General features: G+C 49.2%; 2 protein-coding genes across 4 annotated transcripts in view; one reads left to right on the top strand and one right to left on the bottom strand.

The window, feature by feature from the left end:
- PEX14 (peroxisomal biogenesis factor 14) overlaps positions 1 to 3,828 on the bottom strand; it is a 139,504-nt gene extending 135,676 nt beyond the window's left edge. For both annotated transcript variants that reach the window (XM_004741514.3, XM_013049145.2), the window contains exon 1: positions 3,728 to 3,828. In XM_004741514.3, the coding sequence (XP_004741571.1) occupies positions 3,728 to 3,763 (36 nt within the window). In that variant the 5' untranslated portion in view covers positions 3,764 to 3,828. The remainder of the gene's footprint in view (positions 1 to 3,727) is intronic.
- Positions 3,829 to 5,508: 1,680 nt separating this feature from the next.
- On the top strand, positions 5,509 to 13,183 carry DFFA (DNA fragmentation factor subunit alpha). 2 transcript variants are annotated; one of them, XR_198635.3, is made up of 6 exons: positions 5,509 to 5,726; positions 7,759 to 7,920; positions 9,197 to 9,339; positions 11,126 to 11,315; positions 11,531 to 12,214; positions 12,371 to 12,464. XR_198635.3 is itself a non-coding variant. In XM_004741515.3 (6 exons), exons 1-6 carry the CDS (start codon positions 5,603 to 5,605, stop codon positions 12,581 to 12,583), a joined length of 984 nt encoding a protein of 327 aa, XP_004741572.1. In that variant the 5' UTR covers positions 5,509 to 5,602; the 3' UTR covers positions 12,584 to 13,183. The 2 variants fall into 2 exon arrangements, 1 of the variants encoding a protein (XP_004741572.1); XM_004741515.3 differs by having other exon boundaries at positions 11,531 to 11,682; positions 12,371 to 13,183.
- Positions 13,184 to 13,746: the final 563 nt, after the last annotated feature.

Below are 13,746 nucleotides of genomic sequence, written 5' to 3'. Positions count from 1 at the left end.
CTTGAAGTTTTCATAGGAGTTTTACAAGAGTTCTCTGTATAATTTTTTCAACATTTCTAGAGGTTGGAAATTTTTCAAAATAGAAAAAAGGTGAGGGGGAAAGTATGTCGTTTGAACTCCTGTGATTCAAGAGTTCAGCAGATTTCTAAAACTACCCATAGATTCTCGGAGAAGGGAACCAACGCAGACTGAACACCGACTGAAGCAGATGCTCTTTACGTCCACGATTTCAGTTGACCCTCAGAACAACCCTGCAGGGTAATCGCTATTTTACAAAGGGGAAAACAGGGTCAGAGAGGTGGAGTGACAGGTCCGATATGCATGAGTGCGAGTTCAAAGTCTGTCAGGATACACGGTCATGCTCTTCTACTCCCTACTGTCCTCACTGTGTTCTTCTCCCTTCCCTGCTTCTGGGTTTTTTCAGTCCCGAATATACTACATCCAGGGAATCTCGACAGATTTGAAATCTATGCTCTGTAACAGACTCAATAGTCAGTAACCCACTAAACAATCAAACTGAACCATGCTTCTGCTCTTCATTGAAGACAACTGGCGGGGAAGTACAGAAACAGGGATAACAGCTCCTGTTCCTATGGGCCACACCACATACAGACTAGAAGGGCCTCTTGTAAGATCAACCATGCACACCAGAGTAACATGAAGAAAACAACAAGGGTAGGAAGCAATAAATCTGACTTCCAACTCCAACACACCATCCTGAAGAAAGACTAAAAAGACTACCATTATGAAAAAAAGCAAGTATGTTACTGATTTCTAAAAGTCACAAAGGACAACTGGAATAAACACCAACATTCAGGATATTCCTTTAAATTGGAAGGAAATTACTCCAAAACAAATAAAAGAAGAACTTCAGTGGGCTGGCAGGCAATATGTAAAAAATCATGCCCCCCAAAAAACATTATAAGACTTGAAAAAAGATTTCTCATTTGCAAGTGAAAATCCAGAGTTTAATGAATGCAATAATAACAGATAACACACTATGTCAAGCACTGTTCTAAAATTAAGTTAATTTAGAAGCGCCTAGGTGGCTCAATTGGTTAAGTATATAACTCTTGATTTTGGCTCAGGTCATGATCTCAGGGTTGTGGGATCAAGTCCCCATCGGGCTCCACACTCAGTGGGAAGTCTACTTGAGGCTCTGTCTCCCTCTCCCTCTGCCCCTCACCTGCTGATGCACACGTGTGCATTCTCTCTTTCAAATAAATAAATCTTTAAAATAGGGGCTCCTGGGTGGCTCAGAGGGTTAAAGCCTCTGCCTTCAGCTCAGGTCATGATCCTGGGGTCCTGGGATCGAGCCCCGCGTCAGGCTCTCTGCTCAGGGGGGAGCCTGCTTCCCTTCCTCTCTCTTTGCCTATCTCTCTGCCTACCTGTGATCTCTGTCTGTCAAATAAATAAATAAAATCATATAAATAAATAAATATTTTAATTAATTAATTAATTGGTTGCTTAAGTGATTTTCTTTATTCTCAGAGAAATCCTTTGAGATAGGCACTGGTGTTATTCCTATTGTGCAGATGTTGAACTAAAGCCAAAGAAGTACCTTGCCCAAGATCACACAGCTGTTAAGTAGTGGGGCTAGGATTCTAAGCCAATAGGGATGGCTTTGGAGCCCACACCACTGCTCTACACTGTCTCTCAAAGGAAGAAAGGGTTGGGTATCACCCTGTAGCTTTCAAAATGAGTGACTGAGGCCACAAAGCCCACCCCTAGACCTTCTATGAAACAAATACTGACTCAGCCCCAAAGGCAAAATGTGTTCTTTCTTACAGACCAGGTTTGCAGGGAATCATCCAAATAGTCCCTTCAATTCCATTCCGCTTTGACTGGAGGAATGGGAAGCCAAGTAGATCAGGACTTGAAAATAAAATGACAAGCAACTGCTGAAAAGAGTTCGTTCATTTCATAAGTGTGCACTTGCAGCTTATTGTTAGACAGTGACAGAATTTGGCATGAGGACCTCAAATTCTCCAGAGACTGCCAGCGTATTCTGATGCAATCCCATCTCTACCAGCTTTGGAAAGGAGGGCAAAGGAGCAGCAGAGCTGAAAACCAAACAAGTGCTGGCCAAACCCTCTGAAAGGACCTTAGATCCCTTCTACACATACAGAGAGGACAATTTCCAGAACCAAAGGAATCCTCGGGCACTACAATGGTTCCAAGTGGCAAGCGTTTTAGTAGCCTTCACAGCACTGGCAAATTAAAAGTCCTAGAAGAATCAGGACTGAAGACCCCTTTAATCTCAGCCTGTGAACATTCCTAACATAAAACAGTTCAGAAAGGCCTAGATTCTGAGAAGCCTCAGCATTTGAGCAAGCTAAGAGGTAGAAGGCAAGAAAGAAGGCCCCCTCCTCTGAGACACTCCTACACTCCAAAATTTCTGACAGTGAGAAGGCCAGAATCAGTCTCAGTTATTTCCCATAATTTACAATCCAGACATCTTTCTGAACCAGGCACTCTGCTAACAGAAGCTGGTCTGGGGAACACACAGCTCCTCTTAAGTGCTATTCCTGTAATAGACTTATCATGAAGAATATAACAGTAAGAAACTTTAAGCAGTGTTCTTCTCCCAAGGAAGGAAAATACCAGTAACCTATGAAAAGTCTACAGGGGTTTCAAGGAGGTGGGAGGTGAATGATGAAGTCCAGACTGGAACCATTTTCTTCTTCCTCTGTCTAATCCTAACTAAATGTAAGCATGTGTGGTAACTAGTGGAGTCACACATCTGGGTTTAAATCCAGACCCAATCAGACACATGATTTAGGGCATGTTACAGACCTTAAGCATCCACTTCTGTGAAATGGCAGTTAACAGCCTGATTTTCATAAAGGTCATAATGAGCACTAAACAACCATAAACGTTAATTTGTCCCCAGCATGACAGCACACCCTCAGTAAATGCTAGGTACCGCTTACCCCATCCATGTCTACTCCAGCCCACTCCACCTCTGAATTTCAAATCCTTTCCTAGGCCTTATCATCCACTGCTTCCCGACAGCAGACGTACAGGCAAGAGCACCGGCCCTCAAGGTCCCCTAAATGGAATGGGAGTTAGCTGAATCGGTGTCTGAAAAGCTAGAACGGAGTCCTTTGGCGGAGAAAACCAAACTCTGGGAAGCAAGGACGGATCCTCAACCAAAAGCCTGGTGGCGTCTGTTGTTTACAAGTGAGTCCCTTTCCTACCAACGCACTGCGAGGGTCCAAGTACATTTCCGACCCTCCAATTTGGCAGGGAACGCGCAAAGGTGACAGAGAGGCTGGCAGTGGGGCCACTTCAGCGAGGCTGAGGCTGTGGGAAAGTGGGAACCCTGCCGGAGTCTGGGCCCTCCTGGGAGCGGACAACCGAGAACGATCGAGCCTCTCACCCCTATCTTCTCAAGCAGGGGCCCTTACGGCTCAGGGCTGGAGGCTTCTCCAGCGTCCTGCCACCGTCCCGGCCAAGCGCAAGTGGGGCCTGAGGGGCCCTCAGGCTGGAAGTGCGGGCCCGCGGTGCCCCCGAGCCCGGGCTCGGGAATGTGGTCTAAGAGGGGTCACCGGAGGAGGGGCCGGACGGCTAGGACCTGAGGAGGGGCGGGGCCCAGGAGGGGGCAAGAGGTCGGGGCCACTCGCTGCGGAGGCTCTGGGCCCCCGCTCGGCTGCCAGCCGCACGCCGAGCGCCCCCTCCAGCCAGGGTCCCCGCCACTACGGCAGGGCAGTCCCACTCCCCTTACCTGGCTCGGCTGCTCTGCCTGCTCCGAGGACGCCATCTTTCTGAGGCCTAACTAATCTATCGCCGCTGGGCGAGGCTTCTCCCAAGCGCCCTCGCTCTCGCACACACGCCCAGACCGAAGTAGCCGGAACTGAGCTGGTCGATGGCAGGCACGTAGGGAGGAGAGTGAACTCCCACGTCTGGGTCACCTCACGCTATTGCTACTAGGTCTCCGCTGGCCAGGGAGATCCTAAGTCCGTCCTTTTTGCATTTTTATATGTGTATTATTCTCATTGAATTAAATCTCTGCCCATCCCCACGATGCCTTGGGTACAGGCAGGGACTCACAAAGTCTTTAATAAATGAATGAATGGGAAGAAACTTGGAAATTAATTAATTTAGGCTCAGTTCAGTACCATTTGTTGAATGCCTACTATTTGCCAGGCACTTTGGTAACCGCTAGAAATAAAAAGATCCAAGACTCAGCTCCTGCACACACAACTACAGCATCTTGGAGATAGGAGTCTGATAAAGGTTTGCAGATCTATTAGGAGAACGCTGAATGGAGCTTTTTTGGAGAGGATAGGCTTCCACATTCTTACTTTATAGTAGTTAGATTTTAAGCTAACTATAAAATTACACGAAAAGATTGCATGTATTAGAACTCAGTTCGTATTGCAGTTGTGTTTTGTGATTGATTATGGAGTGTTCAAAACGGTTGCCTCAAGTAACAATTCCCCCTACCAAAAGCTGTTTTAAATGCCTACTCTTTCTTTAGGAGATATCTTATTTTCTTATAAACAAAATATGAAAGAGACTCGATGAATATGGGTTATTTCTTGTTTACATAATATCCCCCCACTTTTAAAGGAGGAAACTTTTTTTTTTAAGATTTTATTTATTTATTTGTCTGAGAGAGAGAGAGATCAGAAGTAGGCAAGGGGGGAGGAGCAGGCTCCCTGCTGAGCAGAGCCCCCCCCCCAAGGGCTCCATCCCAGGACCCTGAGATCATGACCTGAGCCAAAGGCAGAGGCTTAACCCACTGAGCCTCCCAGATGCCCCTGATTTTTTTATTATTATTTTAATGTTTAATTTTTCAGAGTGGGTAAGTAGCAGTATTAGAATGAAGATAAATTTATTGCCAAGCAGCATCTGGACAATCTCAAACTGTGATGCGGTTCACATTTTCCCTTTCCCCTCTGCTTTCTTTGAGACCTTAATGTTTAATCTAGTTGTGTAAGCATTTTGTTCCGGGATCCCAACCCAATTTGCACCTGCTTTGATCCCAACCCAATTTGCACAGCTAAAGCAGGGAATCGAACTGGTGGAAATGTATCTTGTGCTTCTCTGTTACATTTTCAGCAGGACTGAAAACTACAGTCATCAATTTTTAAACTGACTTCCTTCAGATTATCCTGAAAGTTGGGACATCTTACAGATCTTTTCAGTTTGGAGAGGAAAAACAAATTAATACAGTACAATGACAGATTGTTCCATTTAAATATTAACATTTTGCATCTATATATGTAAACAAGAGTGCCCTAAAAACACAAGGGAGTATATATGCGTGTCTTTCATTATGCAAAATAAATCCCTGTTGACCTCATTTTGATCCCGGTACTGAAACTCCTAAATATAAAGTACAAAAACACTCCCCTGGGCCGAACTGAGCCACATAACGAAGTAGGCTTCGAACCAAGAGACTACAGCTCCCGGCACGCCCCCGAAGCCATACGTGATTAGCCGCAACTAAAACTACATCTCCCGGCGTGCCTTGGTGGTACGCGTGATTTGCCGCAAAGAGAACTACATCTCCCGGCACGCCGCGGGAGGCAGGAGGGCGCCGCGCCGAACCTCCCTGACTTCCCCGAGTCAGTCAGGTCCCACCCTGAAGAGAATGGAGGTGGTCGGGGAAGCCGAGACTGAGACCCGGGCTCTGAAGCCTTGTCTGCTGCGCCGCAACCACAGCCGAGAGCAGCATGGCGTGGCGGCCTCCTGTCTCGAGGAGCTGAGGAGGAAGGGTGGGCGCGGGACGCGGGCGGAGGCTGTGGGGGCCGGGGTCGAGGCCGGGGCGGGGGCTGTGGCTGCGGGGAGCCGGCCCGGGTGAGGATGTCTGGCAGGGGCGAAGCCGGGTCAGCTGGAGCGACTTGGGACGGAAATAACCGACGTGGGCACAGCGATTGACAAGTTTCAAAGCGATTATCTCGTGTGAGACTCCTCATGGTGGGAAGGTAGACGGGAAGCAATATGCAAATTAAGACCGACTGGACTTGGGTGCATTGCCTAAAATCACTCAGATCTCGGACCAGACCCAGCCCGGGGTGTATTCCTGCCTCCCGGGCTCCCTGCGGTGATCCTGGCGCCCCCAGCTGAGCCCCCGGGCGGGGTGGGAGCGCCTTTGCACCGTCAGTTCTGGCAGGCACTTGTGCGGCCAGGAGGGAAATGCTGCAGACCATTCTGGAGTTCCAGGCAAGGAGCAGGTGCTGTGAATGACCCGAGTCCTGAGTCTGGCCCCACACTACTGACTAGCCGCTTGACCTTGTACTTAAGCAGCCCGCGACCCTCAGTTTTCTCATCCGCAAAATGGGTCTAATATTTCCAGCCCTGCTTTACAGGATCCTTGGGACTCTCAAAGCAGATGATGCATTTACATGACTTACATGTATTATGAGCCGGTAGCAATGGATTGTTTATCCACTGAAGTTCTACTGGTTAAAGGTGTGAGCCGAGCGGTCCCCAGGAATGTAGTCAAAGGGGATGTCAGTGTTCAGTGCTTTTTCTCAGAGTCACCAAGACCCGCAAGATACCAGACAGGAATCTTTCAGAGACCCAGGAGCAGCCAAAGCGTTATAGATGCTTTCGTGAGATGGCTTTTGCCATACCAACATGAATATATTTTTCTGGGCGTTAGGGTGCTTACGTTTTAGTTCCCCTTGAGTGCATTAGCTGGATGCGTTGGGCACAGAAGCTTGTGTTAAGTGTTTGTGTTCTCTGGAGCTCAGCCTTGGCAAGACTTGCGGTTCTATTCGGGTGCTGGACAGCACTGCCCAACCATATATGTCCTCTCGTGGCTACTTTGCTGCTCACTCTCATCCCAGTCGCATTTTAGACTTTGTCATCACCAAATGGGAGGTACAGACCTCCCTGGACAAGCCTCTTGCCCTGTGACAATAAAGATGAGACGCTACTGATACAAACCTCTGCTTCTCTTGTGCCTTCCTGTAGGTTAGAAAGGATGCAGAGATCAATGCTTCAAAGAACACAAAGCATTTCCTTTTTTCTTTTTTAAGATTTTATTTATTTATTTGACAGAGAGAGAGATCACAAGTAGGCAGAGAGGCAGGCAGAGAGAGAGCGGGAAGCAGGCTCCCCACTGAGCAGAGAGAGCCTGATGCGGAGCTCGATTCCAGGACCCTGAGATCATGACCTGAGCCGAAGGCAGAGGCTTAACCCACTGAGCCACCCAGAGCCCCCTTTTTTTCTATTCTTTTCTTTTTTCTTTCCTTTTCCTTCTTTACTTTCCTTTCTCTCTTTTCTTTCTTTCTTTCTTTTGACTTTTGACACAGGAGAATTTAAGATGACCACCGAGTAAATTAATGAAAGACTGCCCGTTCCCATGGAATCAAATCAGACTTTGCTTTGTTTTTCAAACCAAATCCATCTTTCAAGTAAAGATGTGTGAGGGCCTTCTAATGTGGAGGTAGAGAAGCTACAAGAGTCAGTCTGTGGGGTTTAAATCTTAGCTCTGATACTTACTGTGTGACTCTGGACAAGTTACGGAACCTCCCTGAGCCTTGGGTTTGACATCTGTAAAATGGGAATAACAATCATCCATACTTAGAGGATTTTTAGGAGAATACTGTATACGAGAAGCACTTAGTACCAGGCATGTAGTAAGTGGTATATTTGCCAGTAGTTTTAGTTGTTGTTGTAGTTACGTTAACTACCAGGAATTCTGCTATGCTCTGGGAGCATATATTAGTGAGAGTACAGGGACAGATGTAATTTCCTTATGGATACTTTGTCAATTGCCAAATTTTTTATTCCTCTTAGCCTGTGACATTCTGGCCATTGATAAGTCCCTGGCTCCAGTCACCCTGGTTCTGGCAGAGGACGGCACCATCGTGGATGATGACGATTACTTCCTGTGTTTACCTTCCAATACCAAGTTTGTAGCGTTGGCCAATAATGAGAAGTGGGCATACAGCAATTCAGGTAAGAAACCCTGGCCACATATGAAGTCATCTATACAATACAGCATCCACCGTGATTCGTTCTACTGCACAGACGCCTAGTTGCCATTTGTCTGGTTCAGCATTTACGCAGCTAACATTTACGGAGCCCCTTCTGCCTGCCACGGCGTGGTGCAGAGTCTTGGAGTAAAGATGAATGAGACGTGGGCCCGGTTCTCAAATAACTGAAAGACCAACAGTAACTAAAATGCGGCATGTCAGGGAGATCCAGGCAGAGTCAAGCTGTCCAGATTCACTCCAGAGTACTATTTCCTAGCCATGTGACCTTGAGCAAGTTCCCTAACTTCTTAGCACCTTACTGAGGTAATAATTGTAGTACCTCTCTCTCCTAGGTGTGGTAGGGCTGATAGAACATAGTATATACCAAACCAGGCTTTCTCGACAATACTATTGACACTTTGTGCTGAAGAATTCTTTGTTGTGGGAACTGTTCTGTCCATTGGATGTGAGCAGCAACCTTGGCCTTTGCCGGCTAGATGCCAGCAGTATCTCTTTACCCCATTTGTGACAACCAAAAATGCCTTCAGACATTGTCAAATGTCTTCTGGGGGGAGGCAAAATCACTCCCAGTGAATCAGAGAACCACTGATAAAAAAAAACCTGTAGATCTTGCCTGATCCACAGAAAGCTCTCAGTAAGTGTTACACCATCATCATCACTGGAGATACAAAGGGGACTAATATTGATGAGCAAGGATCAAAGGCTAAGAAATGTCCCCATTGGAGACAGCCACCATGCCGCTAAATTGAGGAAGTCACCCTCCAGCAGTGGCTCTGCCAGTCGCCTTTGTACTCAGCCCCAGGGACAGCAGACAGTGGCTACAGCTGCTCCAGTCAAGGATGAGACTAACCCCAAGCACAGGAGAAAGTGCTGCGGACAATGAACGTTTTTGTGTACAAAAACAAGGTGCACGCAGAAATACAGCCCACCTAAAGGGAAATGTGGCAGGGTCCTGGGTGTGCGTGATCGTGCATCAGGTTTAAAGTGGCTTCTTTCCGTAAGAAGGATACAGAGCAGTTTCAAACAGGAAAAAATCGAAGGTGGACAAGAAGGGAAAATCGGGGTCCTAGATGAGGATTGGCTTTCCTCTGAACCCCTGAGGAAAGGCTCTTCTTCACCACTGAAATTATCCTAAATGGTCAGGGAAGCACGTACAGTATCCTCGAGGCCTGTGTGTTGGAGGAGGAGGTGAACATAGCACCTCAGGTCTCTCTGTGACTGGCTTCCCCCCATGTCAGATGGAGGCACAGCGTGGATTTCCCAAGAGTCCTTTGACGTGGATGAAACAGACAGCGGGGCAGGGCTGAAGTGGAAGCATGTGGCCAGGCAGCTGAAGGAGGACCTGTCCAGCATCATCCTCCTGTCCGAGGAAGACCTCCAGGTAAGCCCCCTCCACAGCCCGCAGCCACACTCACCCGGCCTCCGCTGCCCCCAGCCCCTTAGTTTCCATGCATCTTGCCAGAATAATTTCATTATTTCTTAATTTTCAAACGCTACTTTGGTGACAACCAAGACTCTTCATTTTCTAATTCTCGCACCTAGAGTAGAAAATACAGAAGCTCAGGGGTGCCTGGCGGGGTACAGTCAGTTAAGTGTCCGACTCTTGATTTTGGCTCAGGTCACGATCTCACAGTGGTGAAATGGAGCCCCACATCAGGCTCTGTGTTCAGCATGAAATCTGCTTGAGATTCTCTCTCCCTCTGCCCCTCCCCTGCTCTCTCACTCTCCATCTCTCTCAAAATAAATAAATAAAATCTTAAAAAAGAAAGAAAAGAAAATTCAGATGTCCAGGCCCCACTAGACCTATTTAGGCTCACGGAGGGGGCGGGGAGTTAAGGCCGTAGCACCAGAGCATGGAGTTGAGAGGAACCGAGTGAAATCTCAGCTCCTTCACTATGACTTTGAGCCAGTAACTTAGCCTCTTTGCCTATATTTCCTGTCCAGTAAAACTGGGATAAAAATAGTATGTGTTAATTCCAAAAAATATTTCTTGAGCCCCTGCCCTGTACCTGGCAGGGTCCTGTCTAGGGGTGCAGTGGTGAACAAGCCAGACCCAGAATTCTGATGGAGGGAAGCATCTTAGAGGGGTAGCAGGTGGGGCAGTGTGCCGAGAGCAGCCGGGCTAGCGGTCTAGATGGGGAGGTCAGGGGAGGCCCCTTCAAGGAGTGGCTTTGGTCATTTTTAAACTTAGAAGCTTATATATTTGAATAAATACTATGAATACAGTCACATGGCTCAAAATCCAAGGGGTATGGAAAGCTATCCTGGTAGCCCAGAAGTGAAAGCATCCGAAACACGCCAGGCACTGATGAACGGCTGAGTCCAATGTGGCCGAGCCGCACAGTGGCGTGTCATTCAGCCCTTAGAGGAATGTCGGATTAACACACGCTGTGACATGGACAAGCCTTCAAAATACTGTGCTACGTGAGAGAAGCCAGACGTGTAAGACTACAGATTTATAATTGCATTTCTGTGAAGGGGCCGGAATAGCCAAATCCATAGAGATAGAAGGTAGGCGAGTGGACTGCCTGGGGCTGCGGTTGGGGGAACTTGGAGAAGAAACGGAGTAACTGCTAGTAGGTACAGTTCTTTTCGGGGTGGTGAAAATGTTCTGAACTGGATCGCGGCGATGACTGCACAGCTCTGTGCAGATACTAAACCCACCTAGGTATGCCCGTCCTATGGGTGAATTGTGAGGTGTGTGAATTATATCTCAGTAAAGCTGTTTGCCTGGCCTGGTGGGGGAGGGGGATGGGAGGGGGTGCTGGGGTGGGGGCGTACGTGAAAAATCTTACTCCTGCCCCAGCCACTACATTTCCCTTCCCAGAGATAACCGATCTGTCAGATTCCCATTCTAGGGCTATTTTATATACTAGTAAATACAAGTATATTTTCTCCTCCCCTATATTACACAAGTGGAAGCATATTTACTCTTTTTTTTTTTTTTAAGATTTTATGTATTTATTTGACAGAGAGAAATCACAAGTAGATGGAGAGGCAGGCAGAGAGAGAGAGGGAAGCAGGCTCCCTGCTGAGCAGAGAGCCCGATGCAGGACTCGATCCCAGGACCCTGAGATCATGACCCGAGCCGAAGGCAGCGGCTTAACCCACTGAGCCACCCAGGTGCCCCTATTTGTAGGTTTCTTAAAGTCTGTTTTGCTCATTAGGTCCTCATTGATGTTCCGTGTTCAGACCTGGCTCAGGAACTCTGCCAAAGTTGCATCACGGTGCAGGGGCTTCAGAACACCCTCCAGCAGGTGCTTGACCAGAGGGAGGAAGCCCGTCAGTCCAAGCAGCTCTTGGAGCTCTACCTCCAGGCTTTGGAGAAGGAGGGCAGCATCTTGTCAAAGCAACAAGGTAGGAACCACTGGCCAGGGGAGTCCCCCTGAGGGCCGAAGGCCTAGAGAGCCTTTCCTGGGGAGAGAACCGGGGTTTATAAGAGGGTCAGACAGGCGAGCAGCCGCAGCTGCTGGTGTCCTGAAATGAAATGACTTGCTTCCGTCCTGCCTGATTGCTGGGTGTGCGGCGGTGCACTCACACCGTGTGCCGTCTCCGTCACGTCTGCTTTGCAGAGTCCAGTGCCAGCTTCAGTGATGACATGGATGCAGTCGATGCAGGCACTAACCGTGAGAGCTCATCCGGAGTCACCCTTACTGGCCAGGTCCTTACCGCGCTGAAGGAGAAGCCGGCCCCAGAGCTGAGTCTGTCTAGCCGGGATTTGGAGGTGGGCGAGAACCAGGGACCCTGAGCTGCACCGAGCCACTCCCCCCGGGGGTGCAGTGTTGCCCTCCAGAGGCGCGTGCGAGGGCGCTTTCCACCTCTGCAGACCCTGACTCACAGCTGCCCGTTTGCAAAGCATCTCTATATCACATGGCTTGAGCAAAACGGGGTGCACTCCCTCAGATCGTCAAACATTATTCTCTGGGGCACGGCGGGCTATGGAGTGAGCAAACATTGACAGGGAGGAATGGCAGGGCTCAGGTGTCTGGTTCTGTCGGCCCCGGAGGACAATCCGTGGGCAGTGAGGCACACGCGGGATGTAGTGAAAGGCGCACCTGCGGGGGTCCTCTTGTGCTGGCTCCACAGCCATGGAACCGGAAGCCGGATGCCACTTCTCGTTCTTCATCCTCGTCCCTGTCCCAAGCACCTCCCCAGTGTCGCTGGGAGGGAGGAAGCCTATGGACTCGCACTGGGCTACATTTCCTGTAAGGGGAGGACTTGCCTTTCCAGAGATCCTTTCCTGGCGGTGTTGGAGGGTAAGAAAAGGCCTGTGGCCGCCAAATGCAAACGCTGCCATTTCCGCGCCAGGACATAGCCCAGGCTGGTGCGGCCTGGTCTTGTTCCCCTAAAGAAGCTCCCGGGAGCCTGCGAGCAGAGGTCATGGTTCTCAGTGGCTCTTGTTCTTGCCGCAGTTGGTCACCAAGGAAGACCCCAGAGCGCTGGCCGCTGCCTTGAGCTGGGACGTAAAGAAGACGGAGACGGTGCAGCAGGCCTGTCGCCAGGAGCTCGGCCGGCGGCTCCAGCAGGTGCAGAGCCTGCGTTCTCTCCGGAGCATGTCCACGAGGAAGAGCTCGCCGCCCGGAGAACCGCCGGAGCCCAAGCGAGCCAAACAAGAGCCCGCGTAGCCGCCGCTGGAGAACCTGCGACCTTGTTTTTATTCGCGAGAAATACCTTCAGCCTGTTTCCCCGAGCTGGTGCCTTACTGGTGGCCGCCCCCCCCCCTCACCCCCGCTTCCGGGGTGTTCTCCCGCAGCAGGCCGGGGTGTTCTCCCGCAGCAGGCCGGAGGGCCGGCCTCCTTCCCTTCCCGAGGAGCCCTTCCACCTGTTCGAATGACGAGGCCGTGTCCACAGAACCCCGCCCCTTCTGATGAGAGCTTCTTACGTTTTCTGTTTGAAAGAAACTGTCAAGGACAGTAAAAAGAAATTCCAGACGCACTGTCCTTGTTCTGAAGCCAGAACTGCAGAATTCTAAACGCAGATGATAGTCGAGAAGGTGACAGAACGGAGTTGATGTACGGCCACAAACTCGCGTCTCAAGTTAATGAGTTTTTTGGTTTGTGTAAAGACACGTATTAAGTTTGCAGACCACAGGGACATATGGTGAGTGCAATTTGCCATTTCTAATTGTGAAATTATATCTGTTACCACTGTGAGACTGTTTCCAGTCTTCTAATATGTTTCATCAGCAGGGGGGATGAAAGGTCATTAAATCGATCTCCATGTGATACGACTGTGAGTCTCTCTGGGTGCAAAGCAGAGCCTTCTGGTTTGTGTACTTCCTGTTTCTGTACAAACTTGGTCTTTGGGTTTTGTACTCTGACTTGGAACAGATTTCCATCCAGATGAATGTCCAGCATGACATGCTATGGGCCGATTCTTCGTTATCCAGAATCATCCTGCACAGGCGGGCAGAACTGGCATCGCCCGCCTCCCTCCGCCCGCTTAATGCCAGTGGCAGTCTGCAGGCCCCGAGACAACTGAAAACATGCCCACACACTTTCAGGATGCCCCTGGAGGGGCACTAATGCCAGTGGGGGATTCTTCTAGTACATTGCGGTCTGCTCTGTGCCAGCACTGACCATCCTGGAGCCTCACAAAACTGAGTGAGCTGCCAGGGTGCGGCTCCCCGTCTCACATCCATGAGCAAAGCTGTGCTCAGTGCAGCGTAGAGACGGGCCCCATGTCAGAAGGCTAATTGGAGGGTCAGGATTCTGGTTCGAATTCCAGTACTCTTCCCGCTTATTTTTTTTTTAAGATTTTATTTATTTATTAGAGAAAGCACACGTAC

This window comes from Mustela putorius, unplaced genomic scaffold (genome assembly GCF_011764305.1).
Source record: "Mustela putorius furo isolate JIRA1106 unplaced genomic scaffold, ASM1176430v1.1 tig00003853_pilon_pilon_pilon, whole genome shotgun sequence".
In the NCBI taxonomy this organism is placed as follows: domain Eukaryota; kingdom Metazoa; phylum Chordata; class Mammalia; order Carnivora; family Mustelidae; genus Mustela; species Mustela putorius.
This window is presented reverse-complemented; position numbering and strand designations above follow the sequence as displayed.